Source organism: Corvus hawaiiensis, chromosome Z, assembly GCF_020740725.1.
Source record: "Corvus hawaiiensis isolate bCorHaw1 chromosome Z, bCorHaw1.pri.cur, whole genome shotgun sequence".
In the NCBI taxonomy this organism is placed as follows: Eukaryota; Metazoa; Chordata; class Aves; order Passeriformes; family Corvidae; genus Corvus; species Corvus hawaiiensis.
Window position 1 is genome coordinate 59,961,774 of NC_063255.1, and position 17,001 is coordinate 59,978,774.

A 17,001-nucleotide genomic window follows, 5' to 3' on the forward strand; every position below is an offset into this window, starting at 1 on the left:
GAGAGGTCTTTGAACAACAGTGAGACAAAGGATTTTTTCTGATTAAGAATTGGAGTATTATAGATATTAGAAATTGTACTCTGAAGTTTTGCTGCTGTGTTAGAAACTACGAAAAGGCATATTGAAAGGTACCTTCCAAAAAGCTCCTAAGGAAAAATGTGCTAAAAAGGCATTAAGTATAGTCACTTTCATGCGCGCACCACAAAGAATTTGAACTATCATTGCTTCTCTGTCTAAAGATCTATGAAACTTGCTGGACAAAGTTTCCCTAACTGTTTCACCCTTACTGTTTGCTAGCTTAAAAAAGAAAATGCACATTCCCTGAAGAGCAGGAGTTACCAGTGTCAGGCGCAGACCCAGACAGCGGTATTGTTAATGCCAGTGGCTGTGCTCTAACAACTTCATAGAGAAGCAGCACTGAAAGACTCAGAAATGCTCAGCTTTTCCAGGACTAAGTCATAGATAGATACTAGTACCTGCCTCACATAAAGCAGTCATACCTGTATTCAGCATTTCATTTTCATTCATGCAAATGCACCTCAGAAACATAGACTTTTATGGACGCAAATGATTTAACCATCTATTTAGATACTGTTCCAGTGGGAAATGTGGTTTTGCTGGAAAAACTGACCAACCTTGCAAAGGTGCACCAAAAATGCCTGTGTCTGATGGAGAAAGGCAGTACTCTCCTTCAAAGCTTGACTTGTGCTGTGGGCCAGCACCTGGTGAATAGCAGCTCTAACTGCACTTGATATTCATAAGAAGGCAAAACAACAATATGAGGGAGACTTTGAAGGTACACCCTGAACAGAGGAACATCAGCAAGCATCGCTGCTGGCCCATGTTACAGCAATCAGCCTCAGCTTTCATAGCACCATAGAATATGGTGAGTTGAAAAGGACCCATCAGAATCATCGAGTCCAACTCTTGGTCCTGCACAGGACACCCTAAGTGTCACGCCATGTGCCTGAGAGCATTGTCCAAATGCTTCTTGAACTCTGTCAGGCTGGTGCTGTGACCACTTTCCTGTGGAGCCTGTTCCAGTGTTCAACTACACTCTCAGTGAAAACCTATTCCTGACATCCAATCCAAACCTCCTCCTGACACAGCTTCAGGCGATTCCCTTGGGTCCTTTCACTGGTCAGCACAGAGAAGAGATCAGTGCCTGCCTCTCCTCTTCCCCTTATGAGGCAATTGTAGGCTGCTATGGGGTCTCTCCTCAGTCTCCTCTACTCCAGGCTGGACAGACGAAGGGACCTCAGCCACTCCCCATACGGCTTCTCCTCAAGGTCCTTCACTGTCTTTGTAGCCCTTCTTTGGATGCTCTCTAACAGTTTGATGTCTTTCTCATATTGTGGCACCCAGAAACTGCCCCCAGGACTTGAGGTAAGACCACTCCAGTGCAGACCAGAGCAGGGCAATCCCCTCTCTTTCCAGGCTGGCGATGCTCTGCCATCAATCAGAACCTCCTGTTTGATGGCAACACTAAGAGATTATTTGAGACACAGAGATAACTCAACACCGAAATAATTTTACCTTCAGTGAAGCTGTGTAGAAGTTTAGTAATGAAATATGGTGAAATATACCAGCCTTGAATATTGTTATTCATAAGTAAAAATTAATTTAGTCTGTGAGAGATAATACGGGGTCTGTCTAATGAGTGTGTAATAATTATTTGACACACTCATTTTATCTTACCTTTATTAAAATATATATATATAAAAAATTCAACACGATAATTGGAAGGGTAAATTTAAAAATTAAAGCTTCATAAGTGATCAAATTCTAACTATGACTAGATGTGACCCAGTATCCAGATTTACATTTGAGATAGGAGAAGACACAACAATTTACTGAGGTTATATCACCTGACTGCTTTTTGAAAAGTAATTTTTATAAAATGAAAATGAGTATTTGTAATTTTATTCTCTTAAAATTAAAACACATGTCTGTGCTTCCAGTTTATAGGAAAACAAATATCTTCAAACTGCAGATGGGTGCATGACCTGATCATTCAGCCCTGGTTGAAAGTCCAAAGACATAATTAAAAAGGGTTGCAAGGTAAACTCACGTGAACCAAGTACTCTTACCTCAGCACAAATTACAAGCATCAGCACAACTAGATATTCTAAAGGTCCAAGTTTTTCTGACATAAACTGTAATCCCACCCAGAGGAGATCTGTGAGCCTATTACTTGCATTCCAAAATTTGTTTTAAGACCTATATATTCCCAAAAAACATGTGATCTCAAGCTGGAACAGGCTCCAAGTTTTCTTTTAACAAGTCAAATAAACATAATTCATTTCAACTCTATCCATGTTTGATGTTAAAGAAAGTAGAGTGTTTTCCTTCCTGTGAGCTACATGGTTAAGACTGAGCTTGAAATTCTACCAATACCCAAAAAGTCATTTTAAATCAGAAGACAACTGTCCATTACGGTTCTATCCAAGATACAGGATATCTATACAATTACTAGCTAGAATTCATTGTCTAACATAGATTTTTCAAAAGTAGCTTATACTGGTAGTTAATAATTTCTACCCACTTTCAACAAAATGAATCAACCTTAAGATCTTACATTAAAGTAGCAGTCAAGAGTTCTGCAGTGCAAGAGCTCCTACAGTACTTCTTTAAAGCCCTGAAGTTCCTGTCATAGAGAATAAAGAGAAGGAACAAAAAATAGGAAAAAAAAAAAAAGTAGAAGGAAGTATATGCCCTTAAAGCTGCAAAAAGCAGAGCTGGCACCACTTAAAGCTTTCTTTAAGTAACAGTTCCATCATAGAGAAAGTCTTTTACCTCTGCCTGAGATACTCCAGATTGGTGGTTCTCAACATACCAGTGTATGTGAAAGAAGCTAAATGCAGTCATTAAGGCTCATTATGCCCTGTTGCTGGTACCAGAAGACCTTCCTTATCCTTTCTGTCCATTCTAGGTGCACGTCAGCCTGAGCTTCCCAGGAAATACCCATTGCTTTGGCCAGACAAAACTCACGATGTCCTGACATCAAAATTATCCAGTCAGAAATGTCAGCATTAAGTAATTTGCTTATCTGCTAGCACTAACCAAAGCCAGATCTTCCTTAACCCCTTTATTATCTTAACATACACTTCTTAATCTGGTAGTGATCCTGCATCTACCACCCCATACCTCAGCTCCAGTGGGAGAGGGCAGGAAGACTCCCAAAGAATTGTCTAATGAGAAATAGGAAGAACACCTAGTGCTATTGGACCGGAAGTCAAAAAGGATAATCTGTAAAAAATGAAATCACTAATAGATAGGGTACTCAGGTGAAAATGCTTACAGTAGTAAAAGAAAAAAGGCTTTAAACTACAAGTCAAACAAAGGACTTTTCATAATACAAACAAAAGCAATCTGACATAACCAAGTAGGACTAATAGAGCTAGGCATCCAATCTGATTCTTCAAAAAAAATCCAGCTTTCGTGTTTAATAGTAATTTCTGAATTTACTAAAGAGTTTTCAGGCATCCATGTTATATTCAGTGGTGTTTCCTACCCTTTCCACTTACAGTATACAGAAATCATTTAGACCATCTGGAATACAAGTGTCACACATCCTTAAATCACAACAGCTACCTGGACATCTAGGCGCTGCATCCCTGAAAAGAACCAGGTTTCTTTTAAAAGCATATGTGTACACGTGTGTGGGTGCACAGAGGGAGAAAAATGAAGAGCAGCAAGACTTCTGTTCATGTCCTGACGTCTATAAGAGAAGTTCAACCTTAAGAAAATCAATCTTAGTTGCACATTGAAATTGAATTTAAAGGTTTGTTTGGAACAGTGCTATCCTTACAGAATCCAACTATTTGTCAGTGTCACACAGAAGAGTGTGTATATAAATACAGATCATGCTCATTAATTTCTCCTCTGGTTCTGAGACATCCAGTCTTCATCCTCATTCAGTAAAATGCTGCTGGAGTCCTTTCTTCAAGTACCCAGTGTGTTCCCTAGATTAAACAGCAATACAGATAGTAAAAAATGTAGTTAAACTCTTGTTGGACTATGGCATTGATACAGTATTTAGGCCAGTTATTTCCCAGATAATATGAACCACTGAGTTTGGTTAAGAAATTTATATCATCTGGTTCTTACCATATCCCCACCGTTTCAGGGTATGATGAAGCGTCAGTGACAATACGCAAGACTCCTCTGAGGCCACTGCCTAAACTTGTCTTTAGCTCCTGTAAAAATTATGTTAGGGACAGAAACCCAGTAACTTTTCCTATATAATTGTCTTCCTGCCCAGCCTTTTCAGATAAGTTTAAATGCATCCCTATGTGAATTATTGCCAAGCCACACATTCTCCTTTGAGTAATCCTTTATCATCCTTTGATGTTTATCACTGAGGTCAAATATATACTTCACACAGTACTGAAATGCTGTCTGTTGTGAACCAGCAAGAAACTGCTCTCAGCACTTCCCTAGGTGTGTAACAGCAGGAGACAAGGCCGGTGACCTCAACTCTTTATAAAACCCATGTATTTCAAAGCTTCAACCAATGTAAATGTATGGTTTATAAGATTTCATTGGCACAATGTTATGTATCTTAGTTGCATTCCATCCAAGTTAACAGCGGGATTAAAGCTCACATGGAAAACTGTTTGGAAATCTCTGGCTTTTGAAAAAAGGCAAGGCAGAACGAATTCACAGTCAGTTGAATTAATATTGGTAATTACCATCAAAAAGTATGATAACATACAAGACACTTCTGACTAACTGTTGAAACTTTTCAAAGTGAATATATTGAAACAACATAAGCAAAATATTCTGACACATCCAGTTTGCAATTCACGAAAAGAAAATGTTTAATCTATCTAGACAAAGACTTGCACGTAATTTTAAATGGTACTGTATGACCAAAGCACATCTAGTCTTCCAGAATAACTGCACCATACTGAAGAAAGGGCTGACAACAGTAAGCTTTATCTTTCTGAGGAGCATGATTCCCTGGAAACACTAGGATTTCCCATGACAATACATGTTCTTCAGTTCCAAGGAGGTATCTTTCCATTTCATGCACCTCATGAAGTCAGCCATAGAAACCAATGACTTCAACCTATTTTCTTTTCTGAAAGGTCAGATTCAGGGTCAGGATAGATGGTTTAGCTGGTATGGTAAACAGCTTGTCTTCCCATTGTCTGGTCTGTATCCCATGTAAAAGCAAAAAAAAGGACTTCTGCCACCAGACCTACCAACCAGCCAGCCTCCAGAAGGACCACACAAACCAGAAAATCCCACCTACCTGACATGCTTACCAAAGTAATGGAAGTTCTGCTCTGTGCCGGTTTGGCTAAATTTAGAAATATATCCTCTGAGAGAAGGCACAACCACCCCTCCCCCACCAGGTTCGGGAAAAATAAATTTTCCTCAAAGGAAAGTGGAAGAGATAAAAACTATAAAAAACTATTTATTTAACAAACACACGGGAAAAGGAAAATAATAAAATATTTGCTAAATAATAAAATCTCTCGCTGTGGAGAAAAACCTAGGAAAGTGTTAGAGTCCTCCTTTGGTCTCCTCGGAGCTGGGGCTTGGGCCAGGGCCAGGCCCTCTGTGCCCAGTGGAAAGTCCTCCTGATATGCTCTGATACTGAAGCAGTCCAGTAGAAAAGGGAGAAAATCCGAAATTCCAGGGAAGGAAAAAAAAGTTCAACTCTCAGTCTCTCCTTGGAGAAAAAGAAACTGAACAACTGGCCAAAAACTGACCCAGGAGCAGCAAGCCGGGTGCTTCCTCGCTCCCCTGCTGCAGCTGGGAAAAAAAAAAAAGTCGCTATCTCTGTGTGACCTTGAACAAGCTGCAAACTGCTTTGAAAAAGTTTTGCTCAGTTTTTCTTTCCCCCTCTCAGGCTCAGTTTAAAGGCATAGAAAGGCACAAGAATTAATTTCTGGGCATAGGGCAGCGATATGGGATACACATCATAAAGTCACCCCAAGACATGCTCTCACAGAAGTTAAAAGATGAAAAGAGAAAATGCCCTTGTACCCAATCTGCATGAGTTGTTTACTGCACCTGAGATGCTGAGTGACCCCAAGTGCCATTGCTGCCATGAATAACTGCATGCTGTTCCATATGGCCAGATCAAAAGGATGCCTACAGAACTGTTCAAAATACTTCTACAACACCGTTTTCCCTGGCAAACAACCTGGAAAGAAAAGTAGCTGCAATGAGCATCAGACATCTTGAGGCCAAAGTGGCTATTCCTTGAACACTATCTCCTCAGTTCCCTGGAGGCTAGCAACTCCCTCCTACTGGGGATGCAACTGTGAGCTGAACAGTACCATCCCACTTGCCTGAGGCTTCACAGTCTTGGAAATTAACTTAGGAATTTTTGCCTCCTTTTCACTTGCAAGTCAAAGCAAAAGGCCTCTGAGGGGATCAAGAGAGTATTTCCTACGGAAAATCCCTGGCACAGGGAACCCTTGATCTGAATGTCTCCAAACCACAAGGAAGGTACTGGCACAGGAGCACAGGCGTGTGAGCATATATTCTGAACTTTGGGTAATTACGTGCAGATTTTGCTAGTGCAGATAAATCACCCAGGATTTATTATTTCAGTCTCTTAAAACGGAATAAACAAAAAAAATTCCAAATCTCTTTCTGGATAGTTTTACATTTACTCCTCTTGCCACAAATTATCCATCATGAGAAAATTTCACCAAGATACTCTTGCAGTTTCCCAATGCTTATTCTGCTCTTGTGAACAAAGGGAAAGAGCAATAGGTGGATTTTTCCTTACCCTGAAGGAAAACACCTGATACACATACAGCTAGCTCAGTTCAGGGACATTAGTGAAAATTTGCTGTGTTAGTCCTTTTCAGTGCTGTGTTCCTTTTTGTCTTCTCTTATTCTTAAGAGCACAGTCATGCAAGACAGGCTCATTACTAAAGGGAAAGAAAAAGATAAATTATAGTATGTTTTCCTTTTGCACAGGAAAGAAAAGGTTTATTGAGAGGGCAATAACCTCACCTCCCTCCCTAACCATGACCTGATATGGCTATTGCACAAGTAATAGGACAAAGTGTCACACTGAACTCCTAAAAAGAGTGTCTCAGTGTTGTACACAGTTGCACCCTCTTACATAATTATCTCCACACATAAATTCATCTCAGAAGGACAAGAATATTGCCAGTGCTGTCCTCATAGTCCCAAGGGATTCCTAATGCCCTGAAGCAAGCCATATAGCTGCACTGTGTATATGGGAGGACACAGCTTCTAGTGTGCCACAGTACAAGGAAGGATCGATTAACAGCCATCTCAGGACATTAAGAGCTAAACAGCCATTCCTAAACCTGGACTGGAAGTTGTATCCCAGGAGAAATGTGCCAAATGTGAGCTCATTTCTCCTCATAGAAGGGCAGCAGCCAGCTGGAGGGACGGGGAAAGGGGTTGCTGGCAGGGGATGGAGCTGACACCATATCACTTCAACATGGTGCACACTTAACTCTGTGTAACATTTTATAACAGTGCCTTATAAACCTCAGCTGAGTCCTATCTCTCACCCTTTTTACCCATATGAAAAAACACACCAGGAGAGCAGTGTGAATACAAGAGTTTTCTTTCTTGCTCTCACAGACTGAAGTTACAACATTTTGTCATATTTAAATCCTGCTGTGCTGGTGTAAACACCAGGCATGGGTGATCCAATACAGAGCAAGTCCAAGATGGCTCAGCCTCAGATTTGTTGCCTTATTGACTCAGAAGGGTTTTTAAGGCTAGGACTGGTTCAGATACAGGAGAGGTGAAATCATTTTTCAGAATTCGGAACCCACCCAACAGCATGGGTTCAAAAGTGCATCTTGCACTCGAGGACTTCGGATTTTTCTTCCACGTAGTAAGAACTGTGGGCAGGGATAAAGCCCACAATGCACACAGAAAGGTGATGAGAGAAAATTAAAATTGTAATCTGTGATGAGGGCTATTGCATGCCAAGTGTTTTCTAAATGGGGAGAAATGAATGTATGTGTTGGCTGTGCTGTGCTCATCAGCTTTAAGAAAAAAGGAAGGAGGGAGGGGGGGAGGGAAGGAATTCGGAAGGAAGGAAGGAAGGAAGGAAGGAAGGAAGGAAGGAAGGAATTCGGAATTCGGAAGGAAGGAAGGAAGGAAGGAAGGAAGGAAGGAAGGAATTCGGAAGGAAGGAATTCTGAAGGAAGGAAGGAAGGAAGGAAGGAAGGAAGGAAGGAAGGAAGGAAGGAAGTCTTTTAGCAGTACCACTTTTCTTTTCATTCATGAATTTACATTGACCTGCCAAGATGGAAGGCGCTAAACACTGTCAGGACATAAGCTGCTGCTCCTCTTCTCATGCTGCCCTCAAATCCCATGTGAGGAAAATATTTTTTTCCCTTGCTGTCCCCAAAAGCCAGAAATGACACATCCAGACTTTGAACTAGTTTGCTACACAGAAAGGATATGCGTTTCTCTCTGTGTCAGTCTTCAGTTCTAGTAAGGTGATAAGACACTCCCTCTTGACCTGGTGCTTACCAGCACTGATGAGCCCATCAGAGAATGATAAGACTTCTAAAGTTTGGAGTGGCAGAATCTTACAATTAAACCTACAGAAACTCAAGGTTTTAGTTTCAGATATTTGTGTTACAGTACTTCCCTCTCCCTTTCAGCTAATTCAGATCTTTTGTCTTTAAAACACGGCTGGACCTTTAAGGGAAATATTGAACATACCACGGGAACTTGAAAATCCTCTCTCTTTTAAAAAGTTACAGGAACTATGAAAATGTCAGATCCAAAAGATATTTACAGTAAGAGAAGAAGACAGCCTTGGGCTTGTTAAAGGCCATTATGTTTGCCCTGAACAACTCATGCTTTTAACAATTCAGACTGAAAGAAATACAGGATTTCAGTAAACCAGCAAGTAAGTAAGTAAATATAAGTAAATAAATAATTCACCCATCTGATGCCAGCATCAAAACAGTAGGAGACCTTATTGCTTCTTTTATTTCCTTTCATATCTGGCTCTGTTGATAGAGCACAGAACCTGAACAACACACTAGGAAACTTCAAACAGGGACTGAGATTATATCCAACAAAGCTAGAAGGGGAAATTCGACACTCACCATTCATATGGAAACAAATATTTATTTTATGGGACAGTTTGAATTTATTATAAGTTGCATATAATTTCCTGTCTCATTTCTTGAGCACTCTTGCAATTTATCAGGATGTCTTACATTATCACACAACCCCCTTCCCTCTACCCTGACACCCTCTCTGTTGAACTTCCTCTATGAGAAGTCCCTGAAAAGCAGAAATTTTAAAGGTTGAAGCTTTGGAAGAGATTCCATAAAGGCAGTGAACACTAAAGTGGAAACAATGTGAAAATTAATGTACAGTAGTATCAATGTACATACTACTTATTTCTCTGCACAGCTAGAATGACTGCCCCTATAAGCTGCAACCAAAAAATCCACAGCTGACAAAACTACTAAGATTTCTACATATGCTGGCTTTGTCAGAAAACGAAATCTCACAAATACACACACTGCTTTCCTCCCCTTCCAATTTTACCCAACTTTAGCTACTTTTATAAGAAGTTTGGAAAAGTTCAGTTACTGCAGAAAAATGAAATAAAGATGGTCATACATGGAATGGAATTCTAAACAGGGTACTTAAAAGGTAGATGATAAAAAATCTCAGACCTATGATGAAATGATTTACATTCCCTGAGATAGAAGGACATCTAAGTGATCAGATTCTACTAAGCTTTGACTGCTATTAGTCTGTGTTCAACACTACACAGGCTTAAATACCTAAGAGAAAATCTTCTCACTCCACAGAATGTATATCCTTTGCTTACTTCCCCCATTTTGCCTACATACATCTTAGAGTTAGAACACGTTGTAACACCTTGAGCATGCAATACTGGTCAGCCGTCTGCTAAGATAAGCCTGCTGCCCGTAAGGTGTTGCAAAAAGATGGAGAAGCCAACAACAAAAACTAGCCATTCCTGTACAGGAGTTAGGAAGAAGTTGTGGCTCATACCCAAGTACGATATTCTGATGAAATAATCACTTCATGACAATTTTTGGATTAATTGTTGTCCATCAGATGAGAAGACTTATTTTAGAACTGTCCTTGACTTGGGCTGAGAAAAAGTAATTTCTTTTTCTTTTGCCTGCTCCCTATCATGATTTTATACCACCTGGTTGTTGGTGTGTTTTCAGGTTTTTTTTCACTACCTTTAACTTTTTAATTGTTTCCATAAAGGATGGTCTTACCACTCTTCTTTCCTTCTTCAGACTGCAATTTCCCATTTTTCCCCCATGTAATTTTTTCCCATACAATTCTGAGTTTTCTTACAAGGTTAAGAAAATAGCTACAAAAAAGCAATAGAAGCAACACTGCTGTCCGTAGATTTGACAATACAACAGAAATCATGAGGTTTTATTTGGACAGCTAACAACACAGTTTTAAGGGATTCTGGTTATATTTGCTTCAGTGGAAATTTAGTCATGCAGAGATTGATAGTCCTCTTCTAAAGAATTATCTGTCTGGTCATATGGCCCTCTCAGACTTTGCATTAACTCATGAACCTTCTGAGCACTGAAGTTTGTCCAGCTGACAGATCCATAACTACAGGTGACCACCTTCCAATCTTCAGACTCTCCACAGTGTTCAGTGTTATACCTTCTTTCATTATTCTTTTGCAGCCCTGTGAATCTAGCAAATTCATTAAAAGAACACGTTAAACTTTAGTGACACTGGTGAAGCAGATAGTAGCTCAACAGCCTACATTAAGTGCGGAGTTCAATTCACTAAAATCCAAAAGCAAAAAAAATTCATGACACAACCTTAATTTAGCTCATGCAAGCCTCTGCACTTGGTAGAAAAAGAAGAAATAAATTTTATACTTCAAGAATCTGAAGGAAGAGGTCAGTTAAATATGTCCCAACACAGAATTCTAGTGTAATACAGGAAGAAATTATGATCATACATACTTATTAGCATCTAGTCCTTCCCATAAGAAATAGTTTTGTTTTATAGACATGGCATATCTGAAGTATAGCAGCATGAGTCACAAACCACAATGGTGAGACATTTTCACTTTGTAACATGAATAAATCTCAGCTTTGTATAGCTGAACTCTGCATTTCAGTTCATCCTTCCCCAACTGATGTGATCAAATGCTAGTCTGTACATATACATGATCCTGCATAAAAATACATTTGTGTTCTTTGGATCTCATACTGGAAAAAAACCCCCTTAATATACCTACAATTGTAGAGACAGACATACAGCAGTAGGTAGACCTATCTACACGTGAAAGGAAAAGCCGTCAAGCTTTGTACATTCAGATGTAAACAAGAAACATACTCATTTCACTGGCTAATTGTGCTTGTGGTCATCCAAGACAGACCCAGTTAGATAATAGGGGAGTGTAATGCCAAAGAGCCTGGAAGGAATGGACTATTGTATTTGACTATTTTCCATGTACAAATTAGCACAGCAAAAGAAAGAAATCCTGTAGAAAAACACATGTACTTTATTACAGTCCCTAGTGTAACTTCTGTAAGAATCACAACAGCAACAAAGAGAGCTTAAAAAAGCTGCTGAAAAGATGCAAATAACAAATGCAAATGTGTTTAAATGTCCTTCTGACATGACGTGATTTGACTTCGAGTTCGGCTGAACTCATGGCTGGTTATGGTTTTGGCTACATTCCTTTGAGTTAGACAGCTGTGATTTGCTTGTGCTAGGCTTTTATTTTTAAACTAACCAAAGGGAAAATCTCCGGAACAAAATGCCTGCTTTCTTTTGTTGCTCTTAAAAGTAATGTAGTAATATTTCCTTAGCATGCGAAAGTTCATGGAGCAATAAGCAAAATTCTCCAAATATGTGGTCTTTCTCTGGAAAGAAAAATTACCTTTTCATACAGCTTTTTCAATACAAGCATCTTAGTGTTATGGCTCAGATTCTCAAAAGAGCCATGAAAATTAGTCCACATAAATGCCTGACAAACTGGTTCTCTCAATATGGTACAAGTATATAGGCTGTGTGTGTGCCTGGGCTGTGCAATGTCCTTCCTTGAGGCAAAGATGCTGAACAAAGACTTTAGGTGCTACTTTGCTCTACTGTGTCTTACTGAACACTTAGGAATGTGTGATAAATTCTTCTAAGACCAATCTTGTAAGCATTTCTTGCATAACCTTAGTGCTTACAACTGTAAACTTTTGCTGATGTTACTAGAGTGCTACATGACAAGAAGCTGCTGGTGTTGGTTAATGTGGGAAAGACAGAGCCTTTTGAAGAGATACAAGGCGATAAACATAAATCCAAATGTTGATTGTCATAGATTTCAAACTCATTCTGTCTGCTTGGCTAAAGGCTAACGTCTAGGATGCTAACAGCCAGGTCACAGCCTGATTCAATGACTTCTTGTTTTTTCTCAGAAAACATCTATGAGCTTTCTACCATGCCTTTGGTGAACTCATGCTGCAATAAACTACAGTAGGAATGAGTATACCAAGGTATCCTACAACTTATCCCTATCTCTAGCCAAGCTATAAGTCAAATACTGGAATGTTTACCTAATCTCCTGCTGAAAGCAAGTGAGAGATTTTCCTGACTATGGAAGGAGCAAAAGAATGGTCTGATTCAAAAAGAAAGTTAAGCTTCCTTCACATCACTATTCTTAAGGCACAAAGAGATTTGCTGGGAGGTGCAGGGAAATCTCTTGAGGCAGGGTAAGTCATACAAATAAAAACTAGTATAGTGTGGAATATAATGGATAATAGTTGGCAGCAGAATGCACTATTTATTTTCATGAATCAGAGACTGAGAGCTTAATTCACAAGCAGCAGAGTGATGTACAAATATTATGAGCTTAACATGAGGCCAAATCCTACAGTCTTTACACATACTTGTTGAGTCACATCTCCTGTTGATCTTCCCTAAATTAGTCCTGCAGGATTGGCTAAGTTGTTATTGACTTATTACGGTCATCAGGTTATAAACATCTCATTTTCACAAATGAAAGAGAATCTATGCTGACTACATGCTGTTTTGCATGAATTCAGTATTATGAATGGCAAATAGACTTTAAAACAAAGTAAGACTTCTAGATCAGTCCAGATAGCATTCTTATTTCTAGCGCTAAAATAGTACTTAGTGACTCTATATCCAAAAAGTTGGGTTTGGTTTTTCTTTTTTTAATAATACAATCATTTTAAATAAGCATTTTGAATAGGGTTATCCTGATGTTTAGGTCCCCATGTGGCTACTGAAAATGTGTTAAGATTATAATGCTTACTATAGACTGGTTTATACAGATAAATAAGAAGATGGAAGCTGCTATAAAATTCATGTATTTCTTAATGATGCTTTGCTATTTGAACCACTATATTTCATCAGATTCTAAGAAAAGGGCAACATATGTATGCCAAGATGACTCTGGTATCAAAAGTGTATGCATATTAATATGTTTTCTGCAGATTTTCTGATTTCCAACATACCACTCATAAAATTAAGTACAAGTCAAAAAGGAACATATAATGTCCATCAAACAGCATAGGTACATCTCTCAGCTGTAGGCATCCTATCAGGATAACCAGGGGAAGTATGCAAGAAAATAATACAGTAATGCTCAAGTTTACTGCCCTGAAGTATACCAGATATCACAGAATATATCTTTCGAAGGTTGGTAACTTGACTCTGTAATGAGTTACAGAAATAACAAAAGCTCATTTAAGCTGATTTCTGGAAAAAGTTCAGTACATGCTGTACCTGTCTTCTCTGCATGTGCAAAACTGAAACACATTTTCTTTTTTTTTTTTTTTTTAAAGGAAGAAAATTCCAGGAACATTACAGCGTGATACAGTTTGATTTAAAGAGCAGAGAAACAGCTCCTCTCTAAATCCCAAGCAGTTAAATCACTATTCACAGGTCATTGCTCTCCAAGTTTAGAAAGCTGATGCCAACATCAACTTCTTGGTTCCACCGGCAGCAACCCACAATACCAAGGCTCGAAGTCTGCAGTACTTTAGCGAGGATAAGACTTACATGACTTGTTCAAAACAAACTCATCTCTAACTGCGATCTTAAGAGATTAAAAACATAGCCACCCGCATATATGCACACAGATACAGTATCAGCTACAGGCGGTACATATTTGTAGGATAGAAATGGCATTTACCAGGATAAGGGAAGCTAGAAGCAGGGTGCCAGCGGTTGTCCAGCGGCAGCACTCCATTGTCGGGTCCGTGCCGGACCTGGGGTCGGACACGCGCAGGCTGCGAAGCGCTCGGCTGCCTGCTGTCACATCCAGCGCTGGTGCAAGCCTTTAGCCCTGCTTCTCCGCTTCCATCAGCCCCGCTCACGTTTCCTGACCCAGGCGTGGGTGGGTGGGTTGGCGTGAGCTGCGGGGAAGCGCTTCCTGAGCCGGCGTTTAGCCAATCCCCCTCCTGCTATTCAGACATGCAGCACAACAAAGCCAAGAGGTCTGGGGAAAGCGTAGCAGCTAAAGACAGAGGGGAAGGAAAAAGAGAGCGGGAGAGGAGGAGTAGTAGGAGGAGAGAGGCAGAATGGCACAGCTGAACGGAGTGCTCTGCCTGCAGCTCCCGGAGCTCCGCTTCACCACTTGCCGTGAGCTGTTCACATTTATTGCTAGGTCAGTAGCTCTCCTGAGCGTGCATTGTTCCAGACAGGAGGGAAACTTAATCTGTGTCAATACATAACGTATGCCATAAAAAGCACCAATCGGAAAATGCTTACATTCTCCATGGAGAATGCACATTTTGCTAAAGCCTTGTATTCTTTACAGAAATGTGTTCTCTTTTACACCATTTGCTCAGCAACAAAGGGATCTGACTGTGCTTTAAAACTGTAAACCAAAAATGTTTCTAACAGGACTGAGTGACAGTCTTTCTGTCACTACATTTTTCTTCTTTGGGGAAATTTAAAACCTAACCTATTCTGTGTTGGAAGGAAAGTGAGATTATTGGAGGAAGAATTTTGCACAAAAAGGCAAAGACTCAAACACCTCAGGAAAGGTGAGAACTCTGCCTTTTAAGTACTAATTTGACAGGTAGGATTTTCAAATAACTGCTCTCACTCTGTTCAGAATTCATTTAGTTTGCCTGCCTCTGCTCCTGCACTGCCAGAAGTCTCCAACATTTTTAATTTTTTTTTTTTTACTTACTGTCCATTTATTTTATTTTTTGAAGGAGAAATTGCAAACTGGATCCAAGAACTTTCTAAACGCAGTAGGTATTCTTCCACATAGGGCTGAGCTGGATGCCTTGCAGGGGCAACATTTTGCTGCTTCAGGGCACACCATGTACAGATGGGCATATAGAAAGCCCAGTATTCCCTAAAATCATGATTCTGGTACGTCAGCAAGCTCAGACAATGGAGAAAAGTAAGGTATTGTGTGTTAGGGGTGGAGAATAGTATGCTAGCCATGAGTCTGAAAAGTGACTGAAGTCAGAAGCTAGAGAAGGAAAGGGAAACTCTGCCAAAGGCCAGGACTGAGGACAGAAAGGAAAAAGAAGAAAGGGTAAACCACAGATCATTTAATAGAACTGCACATCAGTAGAAATTAAAACCAGCCTGGAGGAAAAGCTGGATGAACAGATGGAGAGTGATACAGACTTTGCAAAAGGAAAGGAACTGAGTGGGGGAAAAAAAAAAAAAGAGTCACAGATGTTGACAAGTCAGATGGGAGGATAGAAGAGTCTGGCTTTGTATAACAGGAACAGGAACTGAACACTGAAGACATCTGAAGGCCAAAATAGAAAAGATATAAACTAGATGAAGATGGGCTTTAGGAAATGAGGCTAAAGAAGAAATTTCAAATAAGAAATGAAAGTAATTAGGAACAGTGGGAGAAACAGATTTCAGCCTTCACTGCCAAGCGGTCATTTGGTTGGGTACCTTTGGATTTGGCAGGCAAGGAAGCAGGACCAGGAAGACTGAAAAGGCTCAGTAGGAAGGGGCTATGATGGAAAATGCACTAGCTGGACTGCACATAGCAGGGATGAGAAAAGGTTTGAAACAGGTTCTAAGATTCCTCTGTTACATCTCTGTTGTCTCTACAGCAACTTCAGTGACCACCTCACGGAGGAGAGCAGGGGGATGAACTACTTTGCAGCATCAGAAGTGAGGAAGCAACCATAGGATGACATCAAGGGAGAAATTATGACTTCTCCTATTGCCCTTGAAAACTCAGGAAACTAAACATATAAATATAATAAAAACCTAGTGTACTTTTTACAAATAACACCATCATCCCCCCAAAGCAAAGCCTTCATATCTTTTGCTTCACCAGCAGTGTCAACACACACACCTGAGACTGGCACAAAAGGATTTTTCCCATACATCTCCTAACTACTGTCATATGTTTTCTACCATACTCTCTTCCTTTTCTACAAGACTAACATCACTGGAGAAGTACTTAGAGTATTGCCTGGAATTCCTGTAAATGAAATTCTCAAGACAAACTTTTAAATGTAAGCAGCAAGATTTGTAATATTGAATAGATGAATCATGACGGCTTTATTTTTAAGAAAAAAACTGCTGCAATTATGATTACATAACTTACAATGGATGGAACAACTGACAAAGACGTTTTCATAACCATGCGTTTGGGTTTTTTTGTTGTGTAGTTTGGGTTTTTTTTCCTTTCTCTTAGTCCAACTTTATTGTTGCACTGGCACTACATAAACCCATTTCTGAATGTCTTGTTTTGGGTATTTCTTGTTCAATTTCCAAAAATCTGGCTTTTTTGAAAGGAAGTATAGGCTATTCTTATCAGTACAGAAGGCTCAATAGACAACTCTATCATCTAAGATGGAGTAATATTTTTGGAATTACATTTGTATTCCTTGTATTCTGCCACTGTTCTGATCATGGAACTCCACTGCAGCTGATGAGAATGTTGCATGAAGAATGATGGTGGGAGACAGGAGTTTATTATACAATGGAATCATAGAATCATTTAGGTTGGATAAAACCTTTAAGATCACCAAGTCCAAATGT

At 39.7% G+C, this 17,001-nt stretch overlaps 1 protein-coding gene across 3 annotated transcripts in view; it reads right to left on the reverse strand.

Annotated features, from left to right (window-relative positions):
• ADAMTSL1 (ADAMTS like 1) overlaps nt 1–17,001 on the reverse strand; it is a 414,253-nt gene that overhangs the window by 169,211 nt on the left and 228,041 nt on the right. The window contains exon 1 of one of the 3 annotated variants that reach the window (XM_048292488.1): nt 14,159–14,478. The exons of the other annotated variants lie outside the window; for them this stretch is intronic. Within the exon in view, the coding sequence (XP_048148445.1) occupies nt 14,159–14,215 (57 nt within the window). The 5' untranslated portion in view covers nt 14,216–14,478. Of the gene's footprint in view, nt 1–14,158; nt 14,479–17,001 lie in introns of those variants that run through there. 3 annotated transcript variants of the gene reach the window in all.